The 25,406-nt window shown below is 50.9% G+C and overlaps 1 protein-coding gene across 2 annotated transcripts in view; it reads left to right on the top strand.

The window, feature by feature from the left end:
• Positions 1-25,406, top strand: part of LOC140429062 (coiled-coil domain-containing protein 152-like) — a 215,387-nt gene that overhangs the window by 42,431 nt on the left and 147,550 nt on the right. For both annotated transcript variants that reach the window (XM_072515599.1, XM_072515600.1), the window contains exon 2: positions 12,863-12,962. In XM_072515599.1, coding sequence (XP_072371700.1) covers positions 12,897-12,962 — 66 coding nt within the window. In that variant the 5' untranslated portion in view covers positions 12,863-12,896. The remainder of the gene's footprint in view (positions 1-12,862; positions 12,963-25,406) is intronic.

The raw sequence follows: 25,406 nt of genomic DNA, 5'->3' as shown, positions 1-25,406 counted from the left end.
GAAAACCCCGGATAGAGAGAGAGAGAAAACCCCGGATAGAGAGAGAGAAATCCCCGGATAGAGAGAGAGAGAAAACCCCAGATAGAGAGAGAGAAATCCCCGGATAGAGAGAGAGAGAAATCCCCGGATAGAGAGAGAGAGAAAACCCCAGATAGAGAGAGAGAGAGAACCCCGGATAGAGAGAGAGAGAGACAACCCCCGATAGAGAGAGAGATAAAAACCCGGATAGAGAGAGAGAGAAAACCCCAGATAGAGAGAGAGAGAAAAAACCCCAGATAGAGAGAGAGAGAATCCCGGATAGAGAGAGAGAAAACCCCAGATAGAGAGAGAGAGAACCCCAGATAGAGAGAGTAATCCCCGGATAGAGAGAGAGAGAGAAAACCCCAGATAGAGAGAGAGAGAAAACCCCGGATAGAGAGAGAGAAAGAAAACCCTGGATAGAGAGAGAGAGAGAACCCCGGATAGAGAGAGAGATAAAAACCCGGATAGAGAGAGAGAGAAAACCCCGGATAGAGAGAGAGATAAAAACCCGGATAGAGAGAGAGAGAGAAAACCCTGGATAGAGAGAGAGAAAACCCCAGATAGAGAGAGAGAGAACCCCGGATAGAGAGAAAAATCCCTGGATAGAGAGAGAGAGAAAACCCTGGATAGAGAGAGAGAGAGAACCCCGGATAGAGAGAGAGAGAAAACCCCAGATAGAGCGAGAGAAAACCCCGGATAGAGAGAGAGAGAAAACCCTGGATAGAGAGAGAGAACCCTGGATAGAGAGAAAAATCCCCGGATAGAGAGAGAAAACTCCAGATAGAGAAAGGACCCCAGAGAGAGAGAAAACCCCGGATAGAGCGAGAGAAAACCCCGGATAGAGAGAGAGAGAAAACCCTGGATAGAGAGAGAGAACCCTGGATAGAGAGAAAAATCCCCGGATAGAGAGAGAAAACTCCAGATAGAGAAAGGACCCCAGAGAGAGAGAAAACCCCGGATAGAGAGAGAGAGAGATAAAAACCCGGATACAGAGAGAGAGAAAACCCCGGATAGTGAGAGAGAGAGAAAACCCCGGATAGAGAGAGAGAGAAAACCCCGGATAGAGAGAGAGAAATCCCCGGATAGAGAGAGAGAGAAAACCCCAGATAGAGAGAGAGAAATCCCCGGATAGAGAGAGAGAGAAATCCCCGGATAGAGAGAGAGAGAAAACCCCAGATAGAGAGAGAGAGAGAACCCCGGATAGAGAGAGAGAGAGACAACCCCGGATAGAGAGAGAGATAAAAACCCGGATAGAGAGAGAGAGAAAACCCCAGATAGAGAGAGAGAGAAAAAACCCCAGATAGAGAGAGAGAGAATCCCGGATAGAGAGAGAGAAAACCCCAGATAGAGAGAGAGAGAACCCCAGATAGAGAGAGAGAGAACCCCAGATAGAGAGAGTAATCCCCGGATAGAGAGAGAGAGAGAAAACCCCAGATAGAGAGAGAGAGAAAACCCCGGATAGAGAGAGAGAAAGAAAACCCTGGATAGAGAGAGAGAGAGAACCCCGGATAGAGAGAGAGATAAAAACCCGGATAGAGAGAGAGAGAAAACCCCGGATAGAGAGAGAGATAAAAACCCGGATAGAGAGAGAGAGAGAAAACCCCGGATAGAGAGAGAGAAAACCCCAGATAGAGAGAGAGAGAACCCCGGATAGAGAGAAAAATCCCTGGATAGAGAGAGAGAGAAAACCCTGGATAGAGAGAGAGAGAGAACCCCGGATAGAGAGAGAGAGAAAACCCCAGATAGAGCGAGAGAAAACCCCGGATAGAGAGAGAGAGAAAACCCTGGATAGAGAGAGAGAACCCTGGATAGAGAGAAAAATCCCCGGATAGAGAGAGAAAACTCCAGATAGAGAAAGGACCCCAGAGAGAGAGAAAACCCCGGATAGAGCGAGAGAGAGATAAAAACCCGGATACAGAGAGAGAGAAAACCCCGGATAGAGCGAGAGAAAACCCCGGATAGAGAGAGAGAGAAATCCCCGGATAGAGAGAGAGAAAACCCCGGATAGAGAGAGAGAGAAAACCCTGGATAGAGAGAGAGAACCCTGGATAGAGAGAAAAATCCCCGGATAGAGAGAGAAAACTCCAGATAGAGAAAGGACCCCAGAGAGAGAGAAAACCCCGGATAGAGCGAGAGAGAGATAAAAACCCGGATACAGAGAGAGAGAAAACCCCGGATAGAGCGAGAGAAAACCCCGGATAGAGAGAGAGAAATCCCCGGATAGAGAGAGAGAAAACCCCGGATAGAGAGAGAGAGAAAACACTGGATAGAGAGAGAGATAAAAACCCGGATACAGAGAGAGAGAAAACCCCGGATAGAGCGAGAGAAAACCCCGGATAGAGAGAGAGAGAGAAAACCCTGGATAGAGAGAGAGATAAAAACCCGGATACAGAGAGAGAGAAAACCCCGGATAGAGAGAGAGAGAGAAAACCCCGGATAGAGAGAGAGAGAAAACCCCGGATAGAGAGAGAGAAATCCCCGGATAGAGAGAGAGAGAAAACCCCAGATAGAGAGAGAGAAATCCCCGGATAGAGAGAGAGAGAAATCCCCGGATAGAGAGAGAGAGAAATCCCCGGATAGAGAGAGAGAGAAAACCCCAGATAGAGAGAGAGAACCCTGGATAGAGAGAAAAATCCCCGGATAGAGAGAGAAAACTCCAGATAGAGAAAGGACCCCAGAGAGAGAGAAAACCCCGGATAGAGCGAGAGAAAACCCCGGATAGAGAGAGAGAGAAAACCCCGGATAGAGAGAGAGAAATCCCCGGATAGAGAGAGAGAGAAAACCCCGGATAGAGAGAGAGAAAACCCTGGATAGAGAGAGAGATAAAAACCCGGATACAGAGAGAGAGAAAACCCCGGATAGAGAGAGAGAGAGAAAACCCCGGATAGAGAGAGAGAGAAAACCCCGGATAGAGAGAGAGAAATCCCCGGATAGAGAGAGAGAGAAAACCCCAGATAGAGAGAGAGAAATCCCCGGATAGAGAGAGAGAGAAATCCCCGGATAGAGAGAGAGAGAAAACCCCAGATAGAGAGAGAGAGAGAACCCCGGATAGAGAGAGAGAGAGAGACAACCCCGGATAGAGAGAGAGATAAAAACCCGGATAGAGAGAGAGAGAAAACCCCAGATAGAGAGAGAGAGAGAGAGAAAACCCCAGATAGAGAGAGAGAGAAAACCCCAGATAGAGAGAGAGAGAAAAAAACCCCGGATAGAGAGAGAGAGAAAACCCCAGATAGAGAGAGAGAGAAAAAACCCCCGCTAGAGAGAGAAAAAACCCCGGATAGAGAGAGAGAGAAAACCCCAGATAGAGAGAGAGAGAGAGAACCCCGGATAGAGAGAGAGAGAAAACCCCAGATAGAGAGAGAGAGAACCCCAGATAGAGAGAGAGAGAGAACCCTGGATAGAGAGAAAAATCCCCAGATAGAGAGAGAAAACTCCAGATAGAGAGAGAGAAAACCCCAGATAGAGAGAGAGAAAACCCCAGATAGAGAGAGAGAAAACCCCAGATAGAGAGAGAGAGAACCCCGGATAGAGAGAAAAATCCCTGGATAGAGAGAGAGAGAAAACCCTGGATAGAGAGAGAGAGAGAACCCCGGATAGAGAGAGAGAGAAAACCCCAGATAGAGCGAGAGAAAACCCCGGATAGAGAGAGAGAGAAAACCCTGGATAGAGAGAGAGAACCCTGGATAGAGAGAAAAATCCCCGGATAGAGAGAGAAAACTCCAGATAGAGAAAGGACCCCGGAGAGAGAGAAAACCCCGGATAGAGCGAGAGAGAGATAAAAACCCGGATACAGAGAGAGAGAAAACCCCGGATTGAGAGAGAGAGAGAAAACCCCGGATAGAGAGAGAGAGAAAACCCCAGATAGAGAGAGAGAACCCTGGATAGAGAGAAAAATCCCCGGATAGAGAGAGAGAGAAAACCCCAGATAGAGAGAGAGAGAACCCCGGATAGAGAGAGAGAGAAAACTCCAGATAGAGAAAGGACCCCAGAGAGAGAGAAAAACCCCAGATAGAGAGAGAGAAAACCCCGGATAGAGAGAGAGAGAAAACCCTGGATAGAGAGAGAGAACCCTGGATAGAGAGAGAGAGAGAACCCCGGATAGAGAGAGAGAGAAAACCCCAGATAGAGCGAGAGAAAACCCCGGATAGAGAGAGAGAGAAAACCCTGGATAGAGAGAGAGAACCCTGGATAGAGAGAAAAATCCCCGGATAGAGAGAGAAAACTCCAGATAGAGAAAGGACCCCAGAGAGAGAGAAAACCCCGGATAGAGCGAGAGAAAACCCCGGATAGAGAGAGAGAGAGAACCCCGGATAGAGAGAGAGAGAAAACCCCGGATAGAGAGAGAGAGAAAACCCTGGATAGAGAGAGAGAACCCTGGATAGAGAGAAAAATCCCCGGATAGAGAGAGAAAACTCCAGATAGAGAAAGGACCCCAGAGAGAGAGAAAACCCCGGATAGAGCGAGAGAAAACCCCGGATAGAGAGAGAGAGAAAACCCTGGATAGAGCGAGAGAGAGATAAAAACCCGGATACAGAGAGAGAGAAAACCCCGGATAGAGAGAGAGAGAGAAAACCCCAGATAGAGAGAGAGAGAAAACCCCGGATAGAGAGAGAGAAATCCCCGGATAGAGAGAGAGAGAAAACCCCAGATAGAGAGAGAGAAATCCCCGGATAGAGAGAGAGAGAAATACCCGGATAGAGAGAGAGAGAAAACCCCAGATAGAGAGAGAGAGAGAACCCCGGATAGAGAGAGAGAGAGACAACCCCGGATAGAGAGAGAGATAAAAACCCGGATAGAGAGAGAGAGAAAACCCCAGATAGAGAGAGAGAAAAAACCCCAGATAGAGAGAGAGAGAATCCCGGATAGAGAGAGTAATCCCCGGATAGAGAGAGAGAGAGAAAACCCCAGATAGAGAGAGAGAGAAAACCCCGGATAGAGAGAGAGAAAGAAAACCCTGGATAGAGAGAGAGAGAGAACCCCGGATAGAGAGAGAGATAAAAACCCGGATAGAGAGAGAGAGAAAACCCCGGATAGAGAGAGAGATAAAAACCCGGATAGAGAGAGAGAGAACCCCAGCTAGAGAGAGAGAGAACCCCAGATAGAGAGAGTAATCCCCGGATAGAGAGAGAGAGAGAAAACCCCAGATAGAGAGAGAGAGAAAACCCCGGATAGAGAGAGAGAAAGAAAACCCTGGATAGAGAGAGAGAGAGAACCCCGGATAGAGAGAGAGATAAAAACCCGTATATGAGAGAGAGAAAACCCCGGATAGAGAGAGAGATAAAAACCCGGATAGAGAGAGAGAGAGAAAACCCTGGATAGAGAGAGAGAAAACCCCAGATAGAGAGAGAGAGAACCCCGGATAGAGAGAAAAATCCCTGGATAGAGAGAGAGAGAAAACCCTGGATAGAGAGAGAGAGAGAACCCCGGATAGAGAGAGAGAGAAAACCCCAGATAGAGCGAAAGAAAACCCCGGATAGAGAGAGAGAGAAAACCCTGGATAGAGAGAGAGAACCCTGGATAGAGAGAAAAATCCCCGGATAGAGAGAGAAAACTCCAGATAGAGAAAGGACCCCAGAGAGAGAGAAAAACCCCAGATAGAGCGAGAGAAAACCCCGGATAGAGAGAGAGAGAAAACCCTGGATAGAGAGAGAGAACCCCGGATAGAGAGAAAAATCCCCGGATAGAGAGAGAAAACTCCAGATAGAGAAAGGACCCCAGAGAGAGAGAAAACCCCGGATAGAGCGAGAGAGAGATAAAAACCCGGATACAGAGAGAGAGAAAACCCCGGATAGAGAGAGAGAGAGAAAACCCCGGATAGAGAGAGAGAGAAAACCCCGGATAGAGAGAGAGAAATCCCCGGATAGAGAGAGAGAGAAAACCCCAGATAGAGAGAGAGAAATCCCCGGATAGAGAGAGAGAGAAATCCCCGGATAGAGAGAGAGAGAGAACCCCGGATAGAGAGAGAGAGAGACAACCCCGGATAGAGAGAGAGATAAAAACCCGGATAGAGAGAGAGAGAAAATCCCAGATAGAGAGAGAGAGAAAAAACCCCAGATAGAGAGAGAGAGAATCCCGGATAGAGAGAGAGAAAACCCCAGATAGAGAGAGAGAGAAAACCCCGGATAGAGAGAGAGAAAGAAAACCCTGGATAGAGAGAGAGAGAGAACCCCGGATAGAGAGAGAGATAAAAACCCGGATAGAGAGAGAGAGAAAACCCCGGATAGAGAGAGAGATAAAAACCCGGATAGAGAGAGAGAGAGAAAACCCTGGATAGAGAGAGAGAAAACCCCAGATAGAGAGAGAGAGAACCCCGGATAGAGAGAAAAATCCCTGGATAGAGAGAGAGAGAAAACCCTGGATAGAGAGAGAGAGAGAACCCCGGATAGAGAGAGAGAGAAAACCCCAGATAGAGCGAGAGAAAACCCCGGATAGAGAGAGAGAGAAAACCCTGGATAGAGAGAGAGAACCCTGGATAGAGAGAAAAATCCCCGGATAGAGAGAGAAAACTCCAGATAGAGAAAGGACCCCAGAGAGAGAGAAAAACCCCAGATAGAGCGAGAGAAAACCCCGGATAGAGAGAGAGAGAAAACCCTGGATAGAGAGAGAGAACCCTGGATAGAGAGAAAAATCCCCGGATAGAGAGAGAAAACTCCAGATAGAGAAAGGACCCCAGAGAGAGAGAAAACCCCGGATAGAGCGAGAGAGAGATAAAAACCCGGATACAGAGAGAGAGAAAACCCCGGATAGAGAGAGAGAGAGAAAACCCCGGATAGAGAGAGAGAGAAAACCCCGGATAGAGAGAGAGAAATCCCCGGATAGAGAGAGAGAGAAAACCCCAGATAGAGAGAGAGAAATCCCCGGATAGAGAGAGAGAGAAATCCCCGGATAGAGAGAGAGAGAAAACCCCAGATAGAGAGAGAGAGAGAACCCCGGATAGAGAGAGAGAGAGAGAGACAACCCCGGATAGAGAGAGAGATAAAAACCCGGATAGAGAGAGAGAGAAAACCCCAGATAGAGAGAGAGAGAAAAAACCCCAGATAGAGAGAGAGAGAATCCCGGATAGAGAGAGAGAAAACCCCAGATAGAGAGAGAGAGAACCCCAGATAGAGAGAGTAATCCCCGGATAGAGAGAGAGAGAGAAAACCCCAGATAGAGAGAGAGAGAAAACCCCGGATAGAGAGAGAGAAAGAAAACCCTGGATAGAGAGAGAGAGAGAACCCCGGATAGAGAGAGAGATAAAAACCCGGATAGAGAGAGAGAGAAAACCCCGGATAGAGAGAGAGATAAAAACCCGGATAGAGAGAGAGAGAGAAAACCCTGGATAGAGAGAGAGAAAACCCCGGATAGAGAGAGAGAGAAAACCCCGGATAGAGAGAGAAAGAAAACCCCGGATACAGAGAGAGAGAAAACCCCGGATAGCGAGAGAGAGAGAGAAAACCCCGGATAGAGAGAGTGAGAAAACCCCGGATAGAGAGCGAGAGAAAACTCTGGATAGACAGAGAGAGAAAACCCCGGATAGAGAGAGAAAACCCCGGATAGAGAGAGAAAACCCCGGATAGAGAGAGAGAAAGCCCCGGATAGAGAAAGAGAAAACTACGGATAGAGAGAGAGAGAGAAAACCCCGGATAGAGAGAGAGAGAAAACCCCGGATAGAGAGAGAGAAAACCCCGGATAGATAGAGAGAGAAAACGCCGGATAGAGAGAAGATAGAGAAAACCCCGGAAAGAGAGAGAGAGAATACCCTGGATAGAGAGAGAGAGAAATCCCTGGATAGAGAGAGAGAGAAAACCCCGGATAGAGAGAGAGGGAGAGAAAACCCCGGATAGAGAGAGAGAAAAAAACCCCGGATAGAGAGAGAGAGAAAAAAACCCGGATAGAGAGAGAGAAAAAACCCCGGATAGTGAAAGCGAGAAAACCCCAGCTAGAAAGAGAGAGAGAGTGAAAACCCCGGGTAGAGAGAGAGAGAAAAAAAAAACCCACGTAGAAAGATAAATCCCTGCAGTTTGAGGGAAAGAATTTGGGATTAAGTTTGTGGGGGACAGGGTGGCAGAGAAGTTATATAACTGGATGGTCGTCCCCAAATGTTTACAGTGCAGACAGAGGCCATTTGGCCCATTGTGTGACACTACCTCTGCAAAGGAGCATCATGTCTGAGGGCCAAGCCCCTGCCTTTTCCCGATATATTGTTTCCAAAGTTAAATCCCACCATCTGCTGTGGTGAGATCAGAACCAGGGACTCTGGATTTCCTGTCCAGTGACATTACGAACAAAGAACAATACAGCACAGGAACAGGCTCTTCGGCCACCCAGGCCTGTACTGGTTATTATGCCAACCTTTGCCAAAACCCTCAGCACTTCCGTGTGCCGTATTCTTCACTACCCATCCTATCCATGTGTTTGTCAAGATGCTGTTAATGTATCTGCTTCCACAACCTCCCCTGGCAACGCGTTCCAGGAACTCCACCCTCTGTAAAAATTCTGCCTTGCACATCTCCTCTAAACTTTGCCCCATGGACCTTAAACCTATGCCCCCTGGTGACTGACCCCTCCACCCTGGGAAAGAGTGCCTGCCCATCCACTCTATCCATGCCCCTCATAATCTTGTAGACCTCTTATCAGGTCACCCCTCAACCTCCGTCTTTGTAATGAAAACAGTCCAAGTCTATTCAGCCTCTCCGCATAGCTAACACCCTCCAGACCAGGCAACATCCTAGTAAACCTCCTCTGCACCCTCTCTAAAGCCTCCACATCCTTCTGGTAGTGTGGTGACCAGAATTATGCCCAATATTCCAAGTGCGGCCTGACCAAGGTTCAATACAACTGTAACATGACTTGCAGGTTTTTATACTCGATGTCCTGTCCAATGAAGGCAAGCATTCCGTATGCTTTCTTGACTACCTTGTCCACTTGCGTTGCCACCTTCAAAGATCTGTGGACCTGCACGCCCAGATCTCTCTGACTTTCCATATTCCTTTGCTATTTACGGTAGTTTTTCCCTCTTAGATCTACCAAAATGTATTACCTCACATTTGTCCGGATTAAACTCCATTTGCCATTTCTCTGCCCAAGTCTCCAACCGATTTATGTCATGCTATATCCTCTGACAATCCTCAACACTCTCTGCCACTCCACCGACCTTGGTGTCACCCGCGAACTTCCGAACCAGACTAGCTACATTTTCCTCCAAATCGTTTATGTATACTACAAACAACAGAGGCCCCAGCACCGATCCCTGTGGAACACCACTAGTCACAACCTTCCATTCAGAAAAACACCCTTCTATTGCTACCCTTTGCCTTCTGTGACCGAGCCAGTTCTGTATCTATCTTACCACCTCACCTCTGATCCCGTGTGACTTCACCTTTTGTACCAGTCTGCCATGGGGCACCTTTTCAAAGGCCTTACTGAAGTCCATCCACTGCTCTCCCCTCATTAATCATCTTTGTCACCTTCTCAAAACACTTGATCAAGTTAGTGAGGCACAACCTCCCCTTCACAAAACCATGCTGCCTGTTGCTAATGAGTCAGTTTGTTTCCAAATGAGTATAAATCCTGTCCCTGAGAATTCTCTCCAATAATTATCCCTGCTATCTTTCATAAACAACAGTACCACATTCGCTATTCTCCAGTCCTATAGCACAGTGGTTAGCTCTGTTGCTTCAAAGCTCCAGGGTCCCAGGTTCGATTCCCGGCTTGGGTCACTGTCTGTACAGAGTCTGCACGTTCTCCCCGTGTCGGCGTGGGTTTCCTCCGGGTGCTCCGGTTTCCTCCCAAAAGTCCCAAAAGGCGTGCTTGGGACCGGAAACCCCAGATAGAGAGAGAGAATGTGGCAACTAGGGGCTTTTCACAGTAACTTCATTGCAGAGTTAATGTGAGCATACTTGTGATAATGAAGATTATGATTATTATTATCTCACTTGTAGCCAATGAGGATACAAAGATGTCAGTCAAGGCCACAGCAATTCTCTCCCTTGCTTCCCTCAGTGTTCTGGGGTAAATTCCATCCGGCCCAGGAGACTTATCTACCTTAATATCTTTTAATAGACCCAAGACCTCCTTTTCGATGTTAACATGATCCAGACGCTCCACACACCCGACCCAAGAATCATCTCCGCATGTCCACAAAGGGACAACTATGCCACCACCTCCCCATAGGCCCATGCTAATTCTTTGAGGTAATGGTTGAAATAACACCTTGTTGGAATTAAAATTCAATTAATAAATCTGGAGTGACGTTGACCACTAATGTCCTTTTGGGAAGGATAATCTGACATCCTTTCCCATTCTGGCCTACAAGTGACTCCAGATCCACTTTAATAAGGCTCATTACACTTCCAGATGTAACATTGAGTTCAACAACTTCAGACTGTGAACTCTCTCCTTCACCTCATCTTTCTTTCCATCAATTTATGTCTGTTTGTTCCATTGGTCCATTTTTCCCCTCACCATTGTCCCCCCTCCCCTTACTCCAGCCACCTGTCCCCCGTTCCTAGTTGTCCTAGGGGCTGGTTTAGCACAGGGCTAAATCGCTGGCTTTGAAAGCAGACCAAGGCAGGCCAGCAGCACGGTTCAATTCCCGTACCAGCCTCCCTGAACAGGCGCCGGAATGTGGCGACTAGGGGCTTTTCACAGTAACTTCAATTGAAGCCTACTTGTGACAATAAGCGATTTTCATTTTTTCATTTCCTTTGACAACACTGCGCACCTCTGTTCAGCCATGAAGACAATCTGATCTTAATATGCCACTGACGGCACCCTTCTTTGCCTTAATCACCCCTATTTAATTCCTTTTGTCCATGAGATCTTTGTCAATCCCCACCTATCGCTGTCCCTCTCTCCAGCCCCACTACCCCACACCAGCACCCCCCCTACCCCCGCCACAATCTGACCCCATTTCCGGTTCTCGAGCTTTGACAAGGAGTCATCCGGACTCGAAACGTCAGCTCCCCTTCTCGCTCCACAGATGCAGCCAGACCTGCTGACATTGTCTGGCATTTTCTGTTTTGGTTTCAGAATCCAGCATCCGCAGTAATTTGCTTTTATCCACAATAATTTAGTTAACTTTCTAACTTCCGTCTGAAATGGCCGAACACATCACCCAGTTCAGGGGCAGATAGGGATGTTCCCAAATGCCGGCCCCATCTGGCGATGGCCACATCCTCTGAAAGAATCGACAGCACTGTCCACCCAGCATAGTCAGAGTGGGATTGCTGAGACGGAGGGAGAAAATACCCTGCTGGGTATCAAAGGGAGTTAGAAATTGAAAAAATACATTGCTAAGGGGTCAGGGCTGTTGTGTTTGCTCTTCTATGTCTTGCAAAGGAATCCACCAAACACCGAGACTTGTCCAAACCAGGATTTTTATTGAATCACTGGAACCTCTGTTAGCATTCCACAGAGACCGTTCCCTCCGAGATAATCTAGTCCACTCCTGCACCACACCTAACACCTCTCCCATCACCCATGGCACCTTCCCACGCAATCGCAGAAGGTGTAATACCTGCCCCTTTACCTCTTCCATGCTTAACATCCCAGGCCCAAAATACTCATTCCAGGTTAAGCAGTGTTTCACTTGCGCCTCTTCCAATTTGGTCTATTGCATTCACTGCTCCCAATGTGGTCTCTATATCGGAGAGACCAAACGCAGACTGGGTGATCACTTTGCTGAGCATCTTCGGTCTGCACACTCCGGACCCTGGCCTTCCCGTTGCTTGCCATTTTAACACAAGACCCTACTCCCATGCCCACATGTCTGTCCTTGGCCTGCTGCAATGTTCCAGTGAAGCTCAACGCAAACTGGAGGAACAACATCTCATCTTCCAGTCAGGCACGCTACAGCCTCCCGGTCCCAACATCAAATTCAACAAATTCAGGTGATTAGTTTGTTTTCATCCCATTTCATTTTAACTGTCCTTTACCATTTCTTTCTTTCTTGTCTTTCTTTATATATATTTACCCCTCCCTATCTTATCCCCCCTTTCCTTACCTTTTCTCCCCTTTTCTTCCCCCTTACCCTCCCCACATCTACCACAGTTTACCCTCTGATGTTAGTTTCTCTGCAGTTTGGCCTTTCACACCTTATGTTCTCTCTGGGGACTGCCATTAGCACTCTGTTCCCTTGGTTTCTGTGGCTATGACTCATCTTTCATTCTCTCACCCCACAGTATAAATATTTCCCACTTTCTCTGTCTTTTATCTTTGACAAAGGGTCATCTGGACTCTAAACGTTAGCTCTTTTCTCTCCCTACAGATGTTGCCAGGCCTGCTGAGATTTTCCAGCATTTTCTCTTTGGCTTCTTTATTGAATCACACATAAGATAGCGATCTGTTACAGAGCAAGTTCTCATGGAGTTTCTTTGTACTCCTCTGGAACTACACCCAGCACGACTGTTCACCTGTATGTCTTACTACCATCTCCTACAACCATCTCCTGATGGCCAGGTGTGACTCCCCTTATATGGGAGTCCCTGGTCACATGACCACAGTCTTGAGACCGCATGGTGTGTCTGCACTGCTACCTGCTGGTTGGAGGTCGCACACCATCCATCTACGATATCGTTTACAGGCATATCACCACAAGGGCTAGAAAACCATCCTGATGGGCTATTAAAGTTCTGTCTCTTGGGTGGAGTTAGAAAATAAATTACATCTGAGGCAGGGTGGGGGGCGGGGGAGAGAGAGAGAGGTGAAATTTATACTTAATGGGAAGTGGTTAGAAAAATATCACCCAACAAATAAATACTTCATTATTATTTTCTTTACAAATTCAAGAAATTAGTTCAGTGTAACTGAGGAAACAAATGAAAGACTTCTTGAGGACTAAACTGTGAAATAATTTCAGGACTTTGTAAAGGTCGAGCAACTAAAACAAGAAGATGAAGAAGGTGACTCATGCAGTAAATCTGGATAAGCTGCTGGAAAACTTTGTCCTTCTGGAACAGGTAAGTAGATGAGGAAAATTACAGGTGGGGGGAGGAGAAGTCATCTGGACAGTGAGGCCCGTGAAGTCATATATAGTATCAGCTCACATTGAATCATTAGAACATTACAGCGCAGTACAGGCCCTTCAGCCCTCGATGTTGCGCCGACCTGTGAAACCACTCGAAAGCCCATCTACACTATTCCCTTATCATCCATATGTCTATCCAATGACCATTTGAATGCCCTTAGTCTTGGCGAATCCACTACTGTTCCAGGCAGGGCATTCCACGCCCTTACTACTCTCTGAGTAAAGAACCTACCTCTGACATCTGTCCTATATCTATCTCCACTCAATTTAAAGCTATGTCCCCTCGTGCTAGACATCACCATCCGAGGAAAAAGGCTCTCACTGTCCATCCTATCTAATCCTCTGATCATCTTGTACGCCTACCTCTTAACCTTCTTCTCTCTAATGAAAACAGCCTCAAGTCCCTCAGCCTTTTCTCATAAGATCTTCCCTCCATACCAGGCAACATTCTGGTAAATCTCCTCTGCACCCGTTCCAAAGCTTCCACATCCTTCCTATAATGCGGCGACCAGAACTGCACGCAATACTCCAAATGCGGCCGCACCAGAGTTTTGTACAGCTGCAACATGACCTCATGACTCCGAAACCCAATCCTTCTACCAATAAAAGCTAACACACCGTACGCCAGAGCACTGAACTACCCCTGTTCGGGAGAAAGGACTAAAAGATTGATACTTCACTATTTTATCTGAGTTGCTAACCTGATAAGGCAGTTTGAGAAAAGGGCTGGTTTAAATCTGATCACCTCAAGGAGCTGATGTTTAAAATTTCTTCTCACGTTTACGCAAAGTATTCGCACAGGCACCAGTTTTACTGGACTTTTTGGTGTCCCAGAGCCCAATTGCCTCACTCAGGCCTGATGTGATTTTAACTGTCAGTGGCAGCAGTGATGTCCATTCCCCCTGATCACGGTGGCACAGTGGTTAGCACTGCTGCATCACAGCGCCAGGGTCCCGGGTTCGATTTCCGGCTCGGGTCACTGTCTGTGCGGAGTCTGCACGTTCTCCCTGTGTCTGCGTGGGTTTCCTCCGGGCGCCCCGGTTTCCTCCCACAATTCCCGAAAGACGTACTGTTAGGTAATTTGGACATTCTGAATTCTCCCTCTGTGTACCCGAACAGGCGCCGGAATGTGGCGACTAGGGGCTTTTCACAGTAACTTCATTGCAGTGTTAATGTAAGCCTGCTTGTGACAATAATAAAGATTATTATTATCAGCCAGAAAAACCTAGCGGGAGAACGTTCCTGACCTAGAAGAGGCTATGGTATGGTGAGGTTTTAACACTTGTTTCCCTGTTCACAAGGGAACCTTCTGTTACCGTTGTTGTGGGTTTTAGATGAAGTTGTCCTTGGTCAGAATTGATAGAGACTGCTAGAGGCAAGTGTTGTGTTCTGCTGCTTCGTGTAGCATACGCTGCTTCCTTGATGTGTGCTTTGACAAAGGAAGCTGCTGACTATGAAATTAGTTCAACGTTTTTATTGAACTGTTAATACAGTTCTCAATGAGTTCGACTCTCTGCTAATCTAAATGTAGTAACTCAGCCTCACTGACCCAGCCTTGCTCTAAGCCACGTGCTGGGGTGTGATGCTGAGGATACACCCTGTCTCACTCTGTAGATGTTGGTCTGTGGAAAGAGGCAGAGCCTGTGTGCCCTGTCCTTTTATATGGGTTGTGAACCCTTTACCCTTGTGGTAATGTTACCTCTGGGTGTCCTGATTACCCATTGGTTGAGTGCTGTTGTAATGACCCATTGGCTGTATGTCTGCATGTCATGATATCCCTCGTTCTCCCTCTAGTGGTTACTTAGTTGTACATTAACCCCTCGTGTATATACAGTGATGCATATCACCACAGCAAGGTTTTTGATGAACTGTACATTTTATTGAACATTATACGATGTACAATATAACGCTGGACTCTGGCGCTGTGGTGCAACAGTGCTAACCACTGTGCCACCGTGATTGGGGGGAATGGGCGCAAGGCTCCACAAAGGAACTATCTCTCAGCATATTCCTGTCTCACTGATGATGTAAACTGTCTATTTACTTATCTAATATTACCCCTTTATACTACATCTCCTCCCAAGTCTCTGACCGTACTAAATACAGTAGTTACATTATTCCTACCTTTCTCCTGAAGTCTCTGCCATCATTCCTATTTCACAGAGATGAGCTTTGTGGTTCGACCAATCTCTGCACTCAGGTCTCGCGAAAGATGTAAAGGATTTATGTTCTCCATGTTCTCTCTTCACCTCGGTAGAGTAGTTTGGGAATCATTCGAGAATACCGCCTCTGTTCAGGTTGTCTTCCTGATCTTCCGAATAACTGGTCCATCCAGCTGATGGTCGTCCAACAAAACTGGACTCAACGGGGATCAGGGTTGGCATCATACCCGGCACAAATATGATGGTTGTGGTTGTTGGAGGTCAATCATCTCAACTCCAGGACCTCACTGCAGGAGTTCCTCAGGGTAGTGTCCTCGACCCAGCCATCTTCAGCTGCTTCATCAATGACCTCCCTTCCAACGTAAGGTCAGAAGTGGGGATGTTTGTGGATGACTTCACAATGTTCAGCACCATTCGCGACTCCTCAGATAATGAAGCAGTCCGTGTCCAAATGCAGCAAGACCTGGACAATATCCAGGCTTGAGCTGATAAGTAGCAAGTAACATTCACACTGCACAAAGGCCGGGCAATGTCCACCTGCAAGAGAGGATCTAACCATTGCTGCTTGACATTCAATGGCATTACCATCACTGAGACACCCACAATCTACATCCTGGGGGTTACCATTGACCAGAAACTCAACTGGACTAGCCACATTAATACTGTGGCTACAAGATACAAAAACTCAGATACAAAAGTCTGAGAATGTGAACACTCACGAACAGACTCAAAAACAGCTTCTCCCCACTATTACCAGACTCCTAAATGACCTTCTTATGGACTGACTTCATTAACACTATGTGGCACCATCGATAACACACAAGGCGAGACGTAGAGAACTCAATTGAGGCTTTATTGAGCAGACTTGTTCCCCAGCAGCTCAGTTACAGAATGCAGCTGCTGGTGGAAACCGGGTTCTTATACCCCGCCTATCTGGGTGGAGCCCAGTAGGCGGCAGATCCAATCAGGACCCAGTATCTGTCCACCAATAGTCCCTCGGCATCATGGTGTACCGTATTACCCCTAATACATACCACCACATTCACCCCTTGTTAAAAAAGAACCCGGCGGGGTGGTGGATGGTATGGTGGTAGGGGTTTACAGGGTCGGTATGGTGCCTTAACCATTAACTATATACAATAATGCCGCTTTTACTGGGCCACTGAATTATTTACATCTTAAACCGATTCGATGAGTCGAGAGGGTGCCCTGGTCGCGCTTTCCGATCGTCTCAGCCCGGGTGGTGGTGCTGGTTGTAGCGCACAAAGACTCCGTGAGACGAATAGAGTGAAGTCGATGAGGCTTTATTAAGCGTGTCTGTTCCCCCGCAGCTCGATAGTAGAATGGCCTGCGGGGGAGGACTCCGGCTTCTTATATTCCACCTTCAGGGCGGAGCTAGAGGTCAACGGCCAACCAGGACCCGGGATCTGTCAGCCAATGACATTAGGGCTTCCAGTCCCACATGACCCCTAATACATACTACAACACTGGAGCTGGCTCGGGTCCGGTCAACTCTGGGAGCATCGCGCTGTCCATCCCTGCTTCCTTACTCCTGGGCGGGCCTGGGAGGAGAACCGATCCCCCCGGGAAGGGGGTGGCTGTGGGGTGCACCGGCGGGAGTGAGGGGGTGGTGATTGGTGTTGGGGGGGTGCGGGGAGCTCCGGCGGGCACCAGGTCCCGCAGAGAGACCGTGTCCTGTTGGCCGTCTGGGTACGCCACGTAGGCGTACTGCGGGTTTGCGTGGAGTAGATGTACCTTTTCCACCAGTGGGTCTGATTTGTGCGCCCGCACATGTTTCCGGAGCAGGATGGGACCCGGGGCTGCCAGCCAGGTCGGAAGTGACGTTCCAGAGGCGGACATCCTACGGAAGACAAGGAGGCGCTCGTGAGGCGTTTGGTTAGTGGTGGTGCACAGCAGGGACCGGATAGAGTGAAGGGCATCGGGAGGACTTCCTGCCAGCGGGAAGTTGGGAGTCTCCTAGACCGCAGGGCCAGTAGGACGGTCTTCCAGACCGTTCCGTTCTCCCTCTCTAGCTGCCCGTTTCCCCGGGGGTTGTAGCTGGTTGTCCTGCTTGAGGCAATGCCCTTGCTGAGCAGGAATTGACGCAGCTCGTCACTCATGAAGGAGGACCCCCTATCGCGATGGGTGTAGGCGGGGAAACCGAACAGGGTAAAGATGGTGCAGAGGGCTTTAATGACCGTGGCCGCGGTCATGTCGGGGCAGGAGATGGCGAAGGGGAAACGGGAGTATTCGTCAACGACGTTAAGAAAGTACGTGTTGCGATCGGTGGAGGGAAGGGGGCCTTTGAAATCCAAACTGAGGCGTTCAAAGGGACGGGAAGCCTTTATCAGGTGCGCGCTATCTGGCCTGAAAAACTGCGGTTTGCATTCTGCGCAGATTTGGCAGTTCCTGGTGACTGTTCGGACGTCCTCGACGGAGTACGGGAGGTTGCGGGCCTTTATGAAGTGGTAGAAACGAGTGACCCCCGGGTGGCAGAGGTCCTCGTGGAGGGCTTGGAGACGGTCCACTTGTGCGTTGGCACATGTGCCGCGGGATAGGGCATCAGACGGCTCGCTCAGCTTTCCGGGACGGTACAAGATCTCATAGTTGTAGGTGGAGAGTTCGATCCTCCACCGCAGGATCTTGGCGTTTTTTATCTTGCCCAGCTGTGCATTATCGAACATGAAGGCTACCGACCGTTGGTCAGTGAGGAGAGTGAATCTCCTACTGGCCAGGTAATGCCTCCAATGTCGCACAGCTTCCACTATGGCTTGGGCCTCCTTTTCTACTGAGGAGTGGCGAATTTCTGAAGCGTGGAGGGTCCGGGAGAAAAAGGCCACGGGTCTGCCCGCTTGGTTGAGAGTGGCCGCCAGAGCTACGTCGGATGCGTCGCTCTCGACTTGGAAGGGGAGGGACTCGTCGATGGCGCGCATCCTGGCCTTTGCGATATCCGCTTTGATGCGGCTGAAGGCCTGGCGGGCCTCTGTCGACAGGGGAAAAGTAGTGGACTGGATTAGTGGGCGGGCTTTGTCTGCGTATTGAGGAACCCACTGAGCGTAATAAGAAAAGAAGCCCAGGCAGCGTTTCAGGGCTTTGGCACAGTGGGGAAGAGGGAACTCCATGAGGGGGTGCATGCGTTCAGGGTCAGGGCCTATCACTCCATTACGCACGACGTAGCCCAGGATGGCTAGACGATCGGTGCGGAACACACATTTTTCCTCGTTGTAGGTGAGGTTGAGGGCGTTAGCGCTCTGGAGGAATTTTCGGAGGTTGGCGTCGTGGTCCTGCTGGTCGTGGCCGCAGATGGTGACGTTGTCGAGGTACGGGAACGTGGCCAGTAAACCGTGCTGGTCAACCATTCGGTCCATCTCCCGTTGGAAGACCGAGACTCCGTTTGTGACACCGAATGGAACCCTTAAAAAGTGGTATAGCCGCCCGTCTGCTTCGAAGGCGGTGTACTTGCGGTCACCTGGGCGGATGGGGAGCTGGTGGTAGGCAGACTTCAGGTCCACGGTGGAGAAGACCTTGTACTGTGCAATCCGATTGACCATGTCGGATATGCGGGGAAGAGGGTACGCATCTAGCTGCGTGTACCTGTTGATGGTCTGACTGTCGTCTACGACCATCCTCTGCTTCTCCCCGGTCTTCACAACTACCACCTGGGCTCTCCAGGGACTATTGCTGGCCTGGATTATGCCTTCCTTCAGCAGCCGCTGGATACTTTTCACTGTACCTCGGTCACATGTGATAATAAACCAACCAAACCAAACCAAGAGCAGGCCAGAGGCTAGGAATGCTGCGGAGAGTAACTCACCACCTGGCCCCCCAAAGCATGTCCACCACCTACAAGGCACAAGTCAGGAGTGTGATGGAAAACTCTCCACTTTCCTGGATGAGCTCAGCTCCAACAACACTCAGGAAGCTCAACACCATCCAGGACAAGGCAACCCTTTCCACTAACAGTCACTCCCTCCACCACCGACGGACAGAGGCAGCCGTGTGTACCATCTACGAGATACGCTGCAGGAACTCAGCAAAGCATCTTAGCGCCTTCCAAACCCATGACTACCATTTCGAAGGACAAGGACAACAGATACCTAGGAACACCACCGTTTGCATGTTCCCCTCCACACACCATCCTGACTTGGAAATATATTGCCATTCCTTGGCAGCCAAAATCCTGGGACTGTCTCCCAATCAGCGCTATGGGCTACTAAACCTCGGGCACTGCAGCGGTTCAAGAAGGCAGCTCACTACTACCTTCTCAAGGGCAACTAAGGGTGAGGGATGAATGCTGCCTTGGCCAGTGAAGCCCACATCCCACAATAAGATTTTTTAAAAATCAAATGTGCTTCAGTGTTCCATTTTCAGTCTTGACACGGTGGGATGACGGAATCTTGGAATAATGTATTTTCCAAAACCTGGCCTTTGGAATGGTGATGACAAATCCAAACTGATTCACCTGACTGGTGTTTATCATGTACTCCATAGCATTAGATAAAGATCACAGTGGTCATAGAGTCATCGAGCACAGAAACAGGCCCTTCGGCCCACCATGTGGATGCTGACCTTCAAATACTAATCCCATTTACCGGCGCCTGCTCCATAGCCGACTCTGACTGGCCGATTTAAATGCTCGTCCAGATGCTTCTTAAATGTGACGAGAGTTCCTGCCTCCACCACCCTCTCCGGGAGCACGTCCTGCCCCCAGCACCATCTCCGGCAGCACGTCCTGTCTCCAGCACCCTCTCCGGGAGCACGTCCTGCCCCCAGCACCATCTCCGGCAGCACGTCCTGCCTCCAGCACCCTCTCCGGGAGCACGTCCTGTCTCCACCGCCCTCTCCGGGAGCACGTCCTGCCTCCACCGCCCTCTCCGGGAGCACGTCCTGCCTCCACCACCCTCTCCGGGAGCACGTCCTGCCTCCACCGCCCTCTCCGGTAGCACGTCCTGCCTCCACCACCCTCTCCGGGAGCACGTCCTGCCTCCAGCATCCTCTCCGGGAGCACGTCCTGCCTCCACCGCCCTCTCCGGTAGCATGTCCTGCCTCCACCACCCTCTCCGGGAGCAGGTCCTGCCTCCAGCACCCTCTCCGGCAGCACGTCCTGCCTCCACCGGCCTCTCCGGCAGCACGTCCTGCCTCCACCGCCCTCTCCGGGAGCACGTCCTGCCTCCAGCACCCTCTCCGGGAGCACGTCCTGCCCCCAGCACCCTCTCCGGCAGCACGTCCTGCTTCCACCGCCCTCTCCGGGAGCACGTCCTGCCCCCAGCACCCTCTCCGGGAGCACGTCCTGCCCCCACCGCCCTCTCCGGCAGCACGTCCTGCTTCCACCGCCCTCTCCGGGAGCACGTCCTGCCCCCAGCACCGTCTCCGGCAGCACGTCCTGCCCCCAGCACCCTCTCCGGCAGCACGTCCTGCCTCCAGCACCCTCTGCAGGAGCACGTCCTGCCCCCAGCACCCTCTCCGGCAGCACGTCCTGCCTCCAGCACCCTCTCCGGGAGCACGTCCTGTCTCCAGCACCCTCTCCGGGAGCACGTCCTGCCCCCAGCACCCTCTCCGGCAGCACGTCCTGCCTCCAGCACCCTCTCCGGGAGCACGTCCTGTCTCCAGCACCCTCTCCGGCAGCACGTCCTGCCTCCACCGCCCTCTCCGGGAGCACGTCCTGCCCCCAGCACCCTCTCCGGCAGCACGTCCTGCCCCCACCGCCCTCTCCGGGAGCACGTCCTGCCCCCAGCACCCTCTCCGGCAGCACGTCCTGCCCCCACCACCCTCTCCGGCAGCACGTCCTGCCCCCACCACCCTCTCCGGGAGCACGTCCTGTCTCCAGCACCCTCTCCGGCAGCACGTCCTGTCTCCAGCACCGTCTCCGGGAGCACGTCCTGCCTCCAGCACCCTCTCCGGGAGCACGTCCTGTCTCCACCGCCCTCTCCAGGAGCACGTCCTGCCTCCACCACCCTCTCCGGGAGCACGTCCTGCCTCCACCGCCCTCTCCGGCAGCACGTCCTGCCTCCAGCACCCTCTCCGGGAGCACGTCCTGTCTCCACCGCCCTCTCCGGGAGCACGTCCTGCCTCCACCACCCTCTCCGGCAGCACGTCCTGCCTCCAGCACCCTCTCCGGGAGCACGTCCTGCCTCCACCGCCCTCTCCGGGAGCACGTCCTGCCTCCAGCACCCTCTCCGGGAGCACGTCCTGCCCCCACCACCCTCTCCGGGAGCACATCCTGTCTCCAGCACCCTCTCCGGGAGCACGTCCTGCCTCCAGCGCCCTCTCCGGGAGCACGTCCTGTCTCCAGCACCCTCTCCGGGAGCACGTCCTGCCTCCAGCACCCTCTCTGGGAGCACGTCCTGCCTCCACCGCCCTCTCCGGGAGCACGTCCTGCCCCCACCGCCCTCTCCGGGAGCACGTCCTGCCTCCACCACCCTCTCCGGGAGCACGTCCTGCCTCCACCACCCTCTCCGGCAGCACGTCCTGCCTCCAGCACCCTCTCCGGGAGCACGTCCTGTCTCCACCGCCCTCTCCGGGAGCACGTCCTGCCTCCACCACCCTCTCCGGCAGCACGTCCTGCCTCCAGCACCCTCTCCGGGAGCACGTCCTGCCTCCACCGCCCTCTCCGGGAGCACGTCCTGCCTCCAGCACCCTCTCCGGGAGCACGTCCTGCCCCCACCACCCTCTCCGGGAGCACATCCTGTCTCCAGCACCCTCTCCGGGAGCACGTCCTGCCTCCACCACCCTCTCCGGGAGCACGTTCTGCCTCCAGCACCCTCTCTGGGAGCACGTCCTGCCTCCACCGCCCTCTCCGGGAGCACGTCCTGCCCCCACCACCCTCTCCGGGAGCACGTCCTGTCCCCAGCACCCTCTCCGGCAGCACGTCCTGCCCCCAGCACCCTCTCCGGCAGCACGTCCTGTCCCCAGCACCCTCTCCGGGAGCACGTCCTGCCCCCACCGCCCTCTCCGGCAGCATCCTGGATGGCTTCATCTGCAGAAAGTGCACCCAACTGCAGCTCCTCACAGACCGCATGGTTCGGTTGGAGCAGCAATTGGATGCACTTAGGAGCATGCAGGTGGCGGAAAGCGTCATAGATCGCAGTTATGTAAATGTGGTCACACCCAAGGTGCAGGCAGAGAAATGGGTGACCACCAGAAAGGGCAGGCAGTCAGTGCAGGAATCCCCTGTGGTTGTCCCCCTCTCAAACAGATATACCCCTTTGGATACTGTCGGGGGGGATAGCCTATCAGGGGAAAACAGCAGCAGCCAGAGCAGTGGCACCACGGCTGGCTCTGATGTTCAGAAGGGAGGGTCAAAGCGCAGAAGAGTAATAGTAATAGGGGACTCCATAGTCAGGGGCACAGATAGGCGCTTCTGTGGACGTGAAAGAGACTCCAGGATGGTATGTTGCCTCCCTGGTGCCAGGGTCCAGGATGTCTCCGAACGGGTAGAGGAAATCCTGAAGGGGGAGGGCAAACAGGCAGAGGTCGTTGTACATATTGGTACTAACGACATAGGCAGGAAGGGGCATGAGGTCCTGCAGCAGGAGTTCAGGGAGCTAGGCAGAAAGTTATAAGACAGGACCTCGAGGGTTGTAATCTCGGGATTACTCCCTGTGCCACGTGCCAGTGAGGCTAGAAATAGGAAGATAGAGCAGACAAACACGTGGCTAAACAGCTGGTGTAGGAGGGAGGGTTTCCGCTATCTGGACCACTGGGAGCTCTTCCGGGGCAGGTGTGACCTGTATAAGATGGACGGGTTGCATCTAAACCGGAGAGGCATAAATATCCTGGCCGCGAGGTTTGCTAGTGTCACACGGGAGGGTTTAAACTAGTATGGCAGGGGGGTGGGCACGGGAGCAATAGGTCAGAAGGTGAGAGCATTGAGGGAGAACTAGGGAATAGGGACAGTGTGGCTCTGAGGCAGAGCAGACGGGGAGAAGTTGCTGAACACAGCGGGTCTGGTGGCCTGAAGTGCATATGTTTTAATGCAAGGAGCATTACGGGTAAGGCAGATGAACTTAGAGCTTGGATTACTACTTGGAACTATGATGTTGTTGCCATTACAGAGACCTGGTTGAGGGAAGGGCAGGATTGGCAGCTAAACGTTCCAGGATTTAGATGTTTCAGGCGGGATAGAGGGGGATGTAAAAGGGGAGGCGGAGTTGCGCTACTTGTTCGGGAGAGTATCACAGCTATACAGCGAGAGGACACCTCAGAGGGCCGTGAGGCTATATGGGTAGAGATCAGGAATAAGAAGGGTGCAGTCACAATGTTGGGGGTATACTACAGGCCTCCCAACAGCCAGCGGGAGATAGAGGAGCAGATAGGTAGACAGATTTTGGAAAAGAGTAAAAACAACAGGGTTGTGGTGATGGGAGACTTCAACTTCCCCAATATTGACTGGGACTCACTTAGTGCCAGGGGCTTAGACGGGGCAGAGTTTGTAAGGAGCATCCAGGAGGGCTTCTTAAAACAATATGTAAACAGTCCAACTAGGGAAGGGGCGGTACTGGACCTGGTATTGGGGAATGAGCCCGGCCAGGTGGTAGATGTTTCAGTAGGGGAGCATTTCGGTAACAGTGACCACAATTCAGTAAGTTTTAAAGTACTGGTGGACAAGGATAAGAGTGGTCCGAGGATGAATGTGCTAAATTGGGGGAAGGCTAATTATAACAATATTAGGCGGGAACTGAAGAACATAGATTGGGGGCGGATGTTTGAGGGCAAATCAACATCTGACATGTGGGAGGCTTTCAAGTGTCAGTTGAAAGGTATACAGGACAGGCATGTTCCTGTGAGGAAGAAAGATAAATACGGCAATTTTCGGGAACCTTGGATGACGAGTGATATTGTAGGCCTCGTCAAAAAGAAAAAGGAGGCATTTGTCAGGGCTAAAAGGCTGGGAACAGACGAAGCCTGTGTGGCATATAAGGAAAGTAGGAAGGAACTTAAGCAAGGAGTCAGGAGGGCTAGAAGGGGTCATGAAAAGTCATTGGCAAATAGGGTTAAGGAAAATCCCAAGGCTTTTTACACGTACATAAAAAGCAAGAGGGTAGCCAGGGAAAGGGTTGGCCCACTGAAGGATAGGCAAGGGAATCTATGTGTGGAGCCAGAGGAAATGGGCGAGGTACTAAATGAATACTTTGCATCAGTATTCACCAAAGAGAAGGAATTGGTAGATGTTGAGTCTGGAGAAGGGGGTGTAGATAGCCTGGGTCACATTGTGATCCAAAAAGACGAGGTGTTGGGTGTCTTAAAAAATATTAAGGTAGATAAGTCCCCAGGGCCGGACGGGATCTACCCCAGAATACTGAAGGAGGCTGGAGAGGAAATTGCTGAGGCCTTGACAGAAATCTTTGGATCCTCGCTGTCTTCAGGGGATGTCCCGGAGGACTGGAGAATAGCCAATGTTGTTCCTCTGTTTAAGAAGGGTGGCAGGGATAATCCCGGGAACTACAGGCCGGTGAGCCTTACTTCAGTGGTAGGGAAATTACTGGAGAGAATTCTTCGAGACAGGATCTACTCCCATTTGGAAGCAAATGGACGTATTAGTGAGAGGCAGCACGGTTTTGTGAAGGGGAGGTCGTGTCTCACTAACTTGATAGAGTTTTTCGAGGAGGTCACTAAGATGATTGATGCAGGTAGGGCAGTAGATGTTGTCTATATGGACTTCAGTAAGGCCTTTGACAAGGTCCCTCATGGTAGACTAGTACAAAAGGTGAAGTCACACGGGATCAGGGGTGAACTGGCAAGGTGGATACAGAACTGGCTAGGCCATAGAAGGCAGAGGGTAGCAATGGAGGGATGCTTTTCTAATTGGAGGGCTGTGACCAGTGGTGTTCCACAGGGATCAGTGCTGGGACCTTTGCTCTTTGTAGTATATATAAATGATTTGGAGGAAAATGTAACTGGTCTGATTAGTAAGTTTGCAGACGACACAAAGGTTGGTGGAATTGCGGATAGCGATGAGGACTGTCAGAGGATACAGCAGGATTTAGATTGTCTGGAGACTTGGGCGGAGAGATGGCAGATGGAGTTTAACCTGGACAAATGTGAGGTAATGCATTTTGGAAGGGCTAATGCAGGTAGGGAATATACAGTGAATGGTAGAACCCTCAAGAGTATTGAAAGTCAAAGAGATCTAGGAGTACAGGTCCACAGATCACTGAAAGGGGCTACACAGGTGGAGAAGGTAGTCAAGAAGGCATACGGCATGCTTGCCTTCA

The sequence above is a fragment of the Scyliorhinus torazame genome, chromosome 9 (genome assembly GCF_047496885.1).
Source record: "Scyliorhinus torazame isolate Kashiwa2021f chromosome 9, sScyTor2.1, whole genome shotgun sequence".
Lineage (NCBI taxonomy): Eukaryota > Metazoa > Chordata > Chondrichthyes > Carcharhiniformes > Scyliorhinidae > Scyliorhinus > Scyliorhinus torazame.
This window is presented reverse-complemented; position numbering and strand designations above follow the sequence as displayed.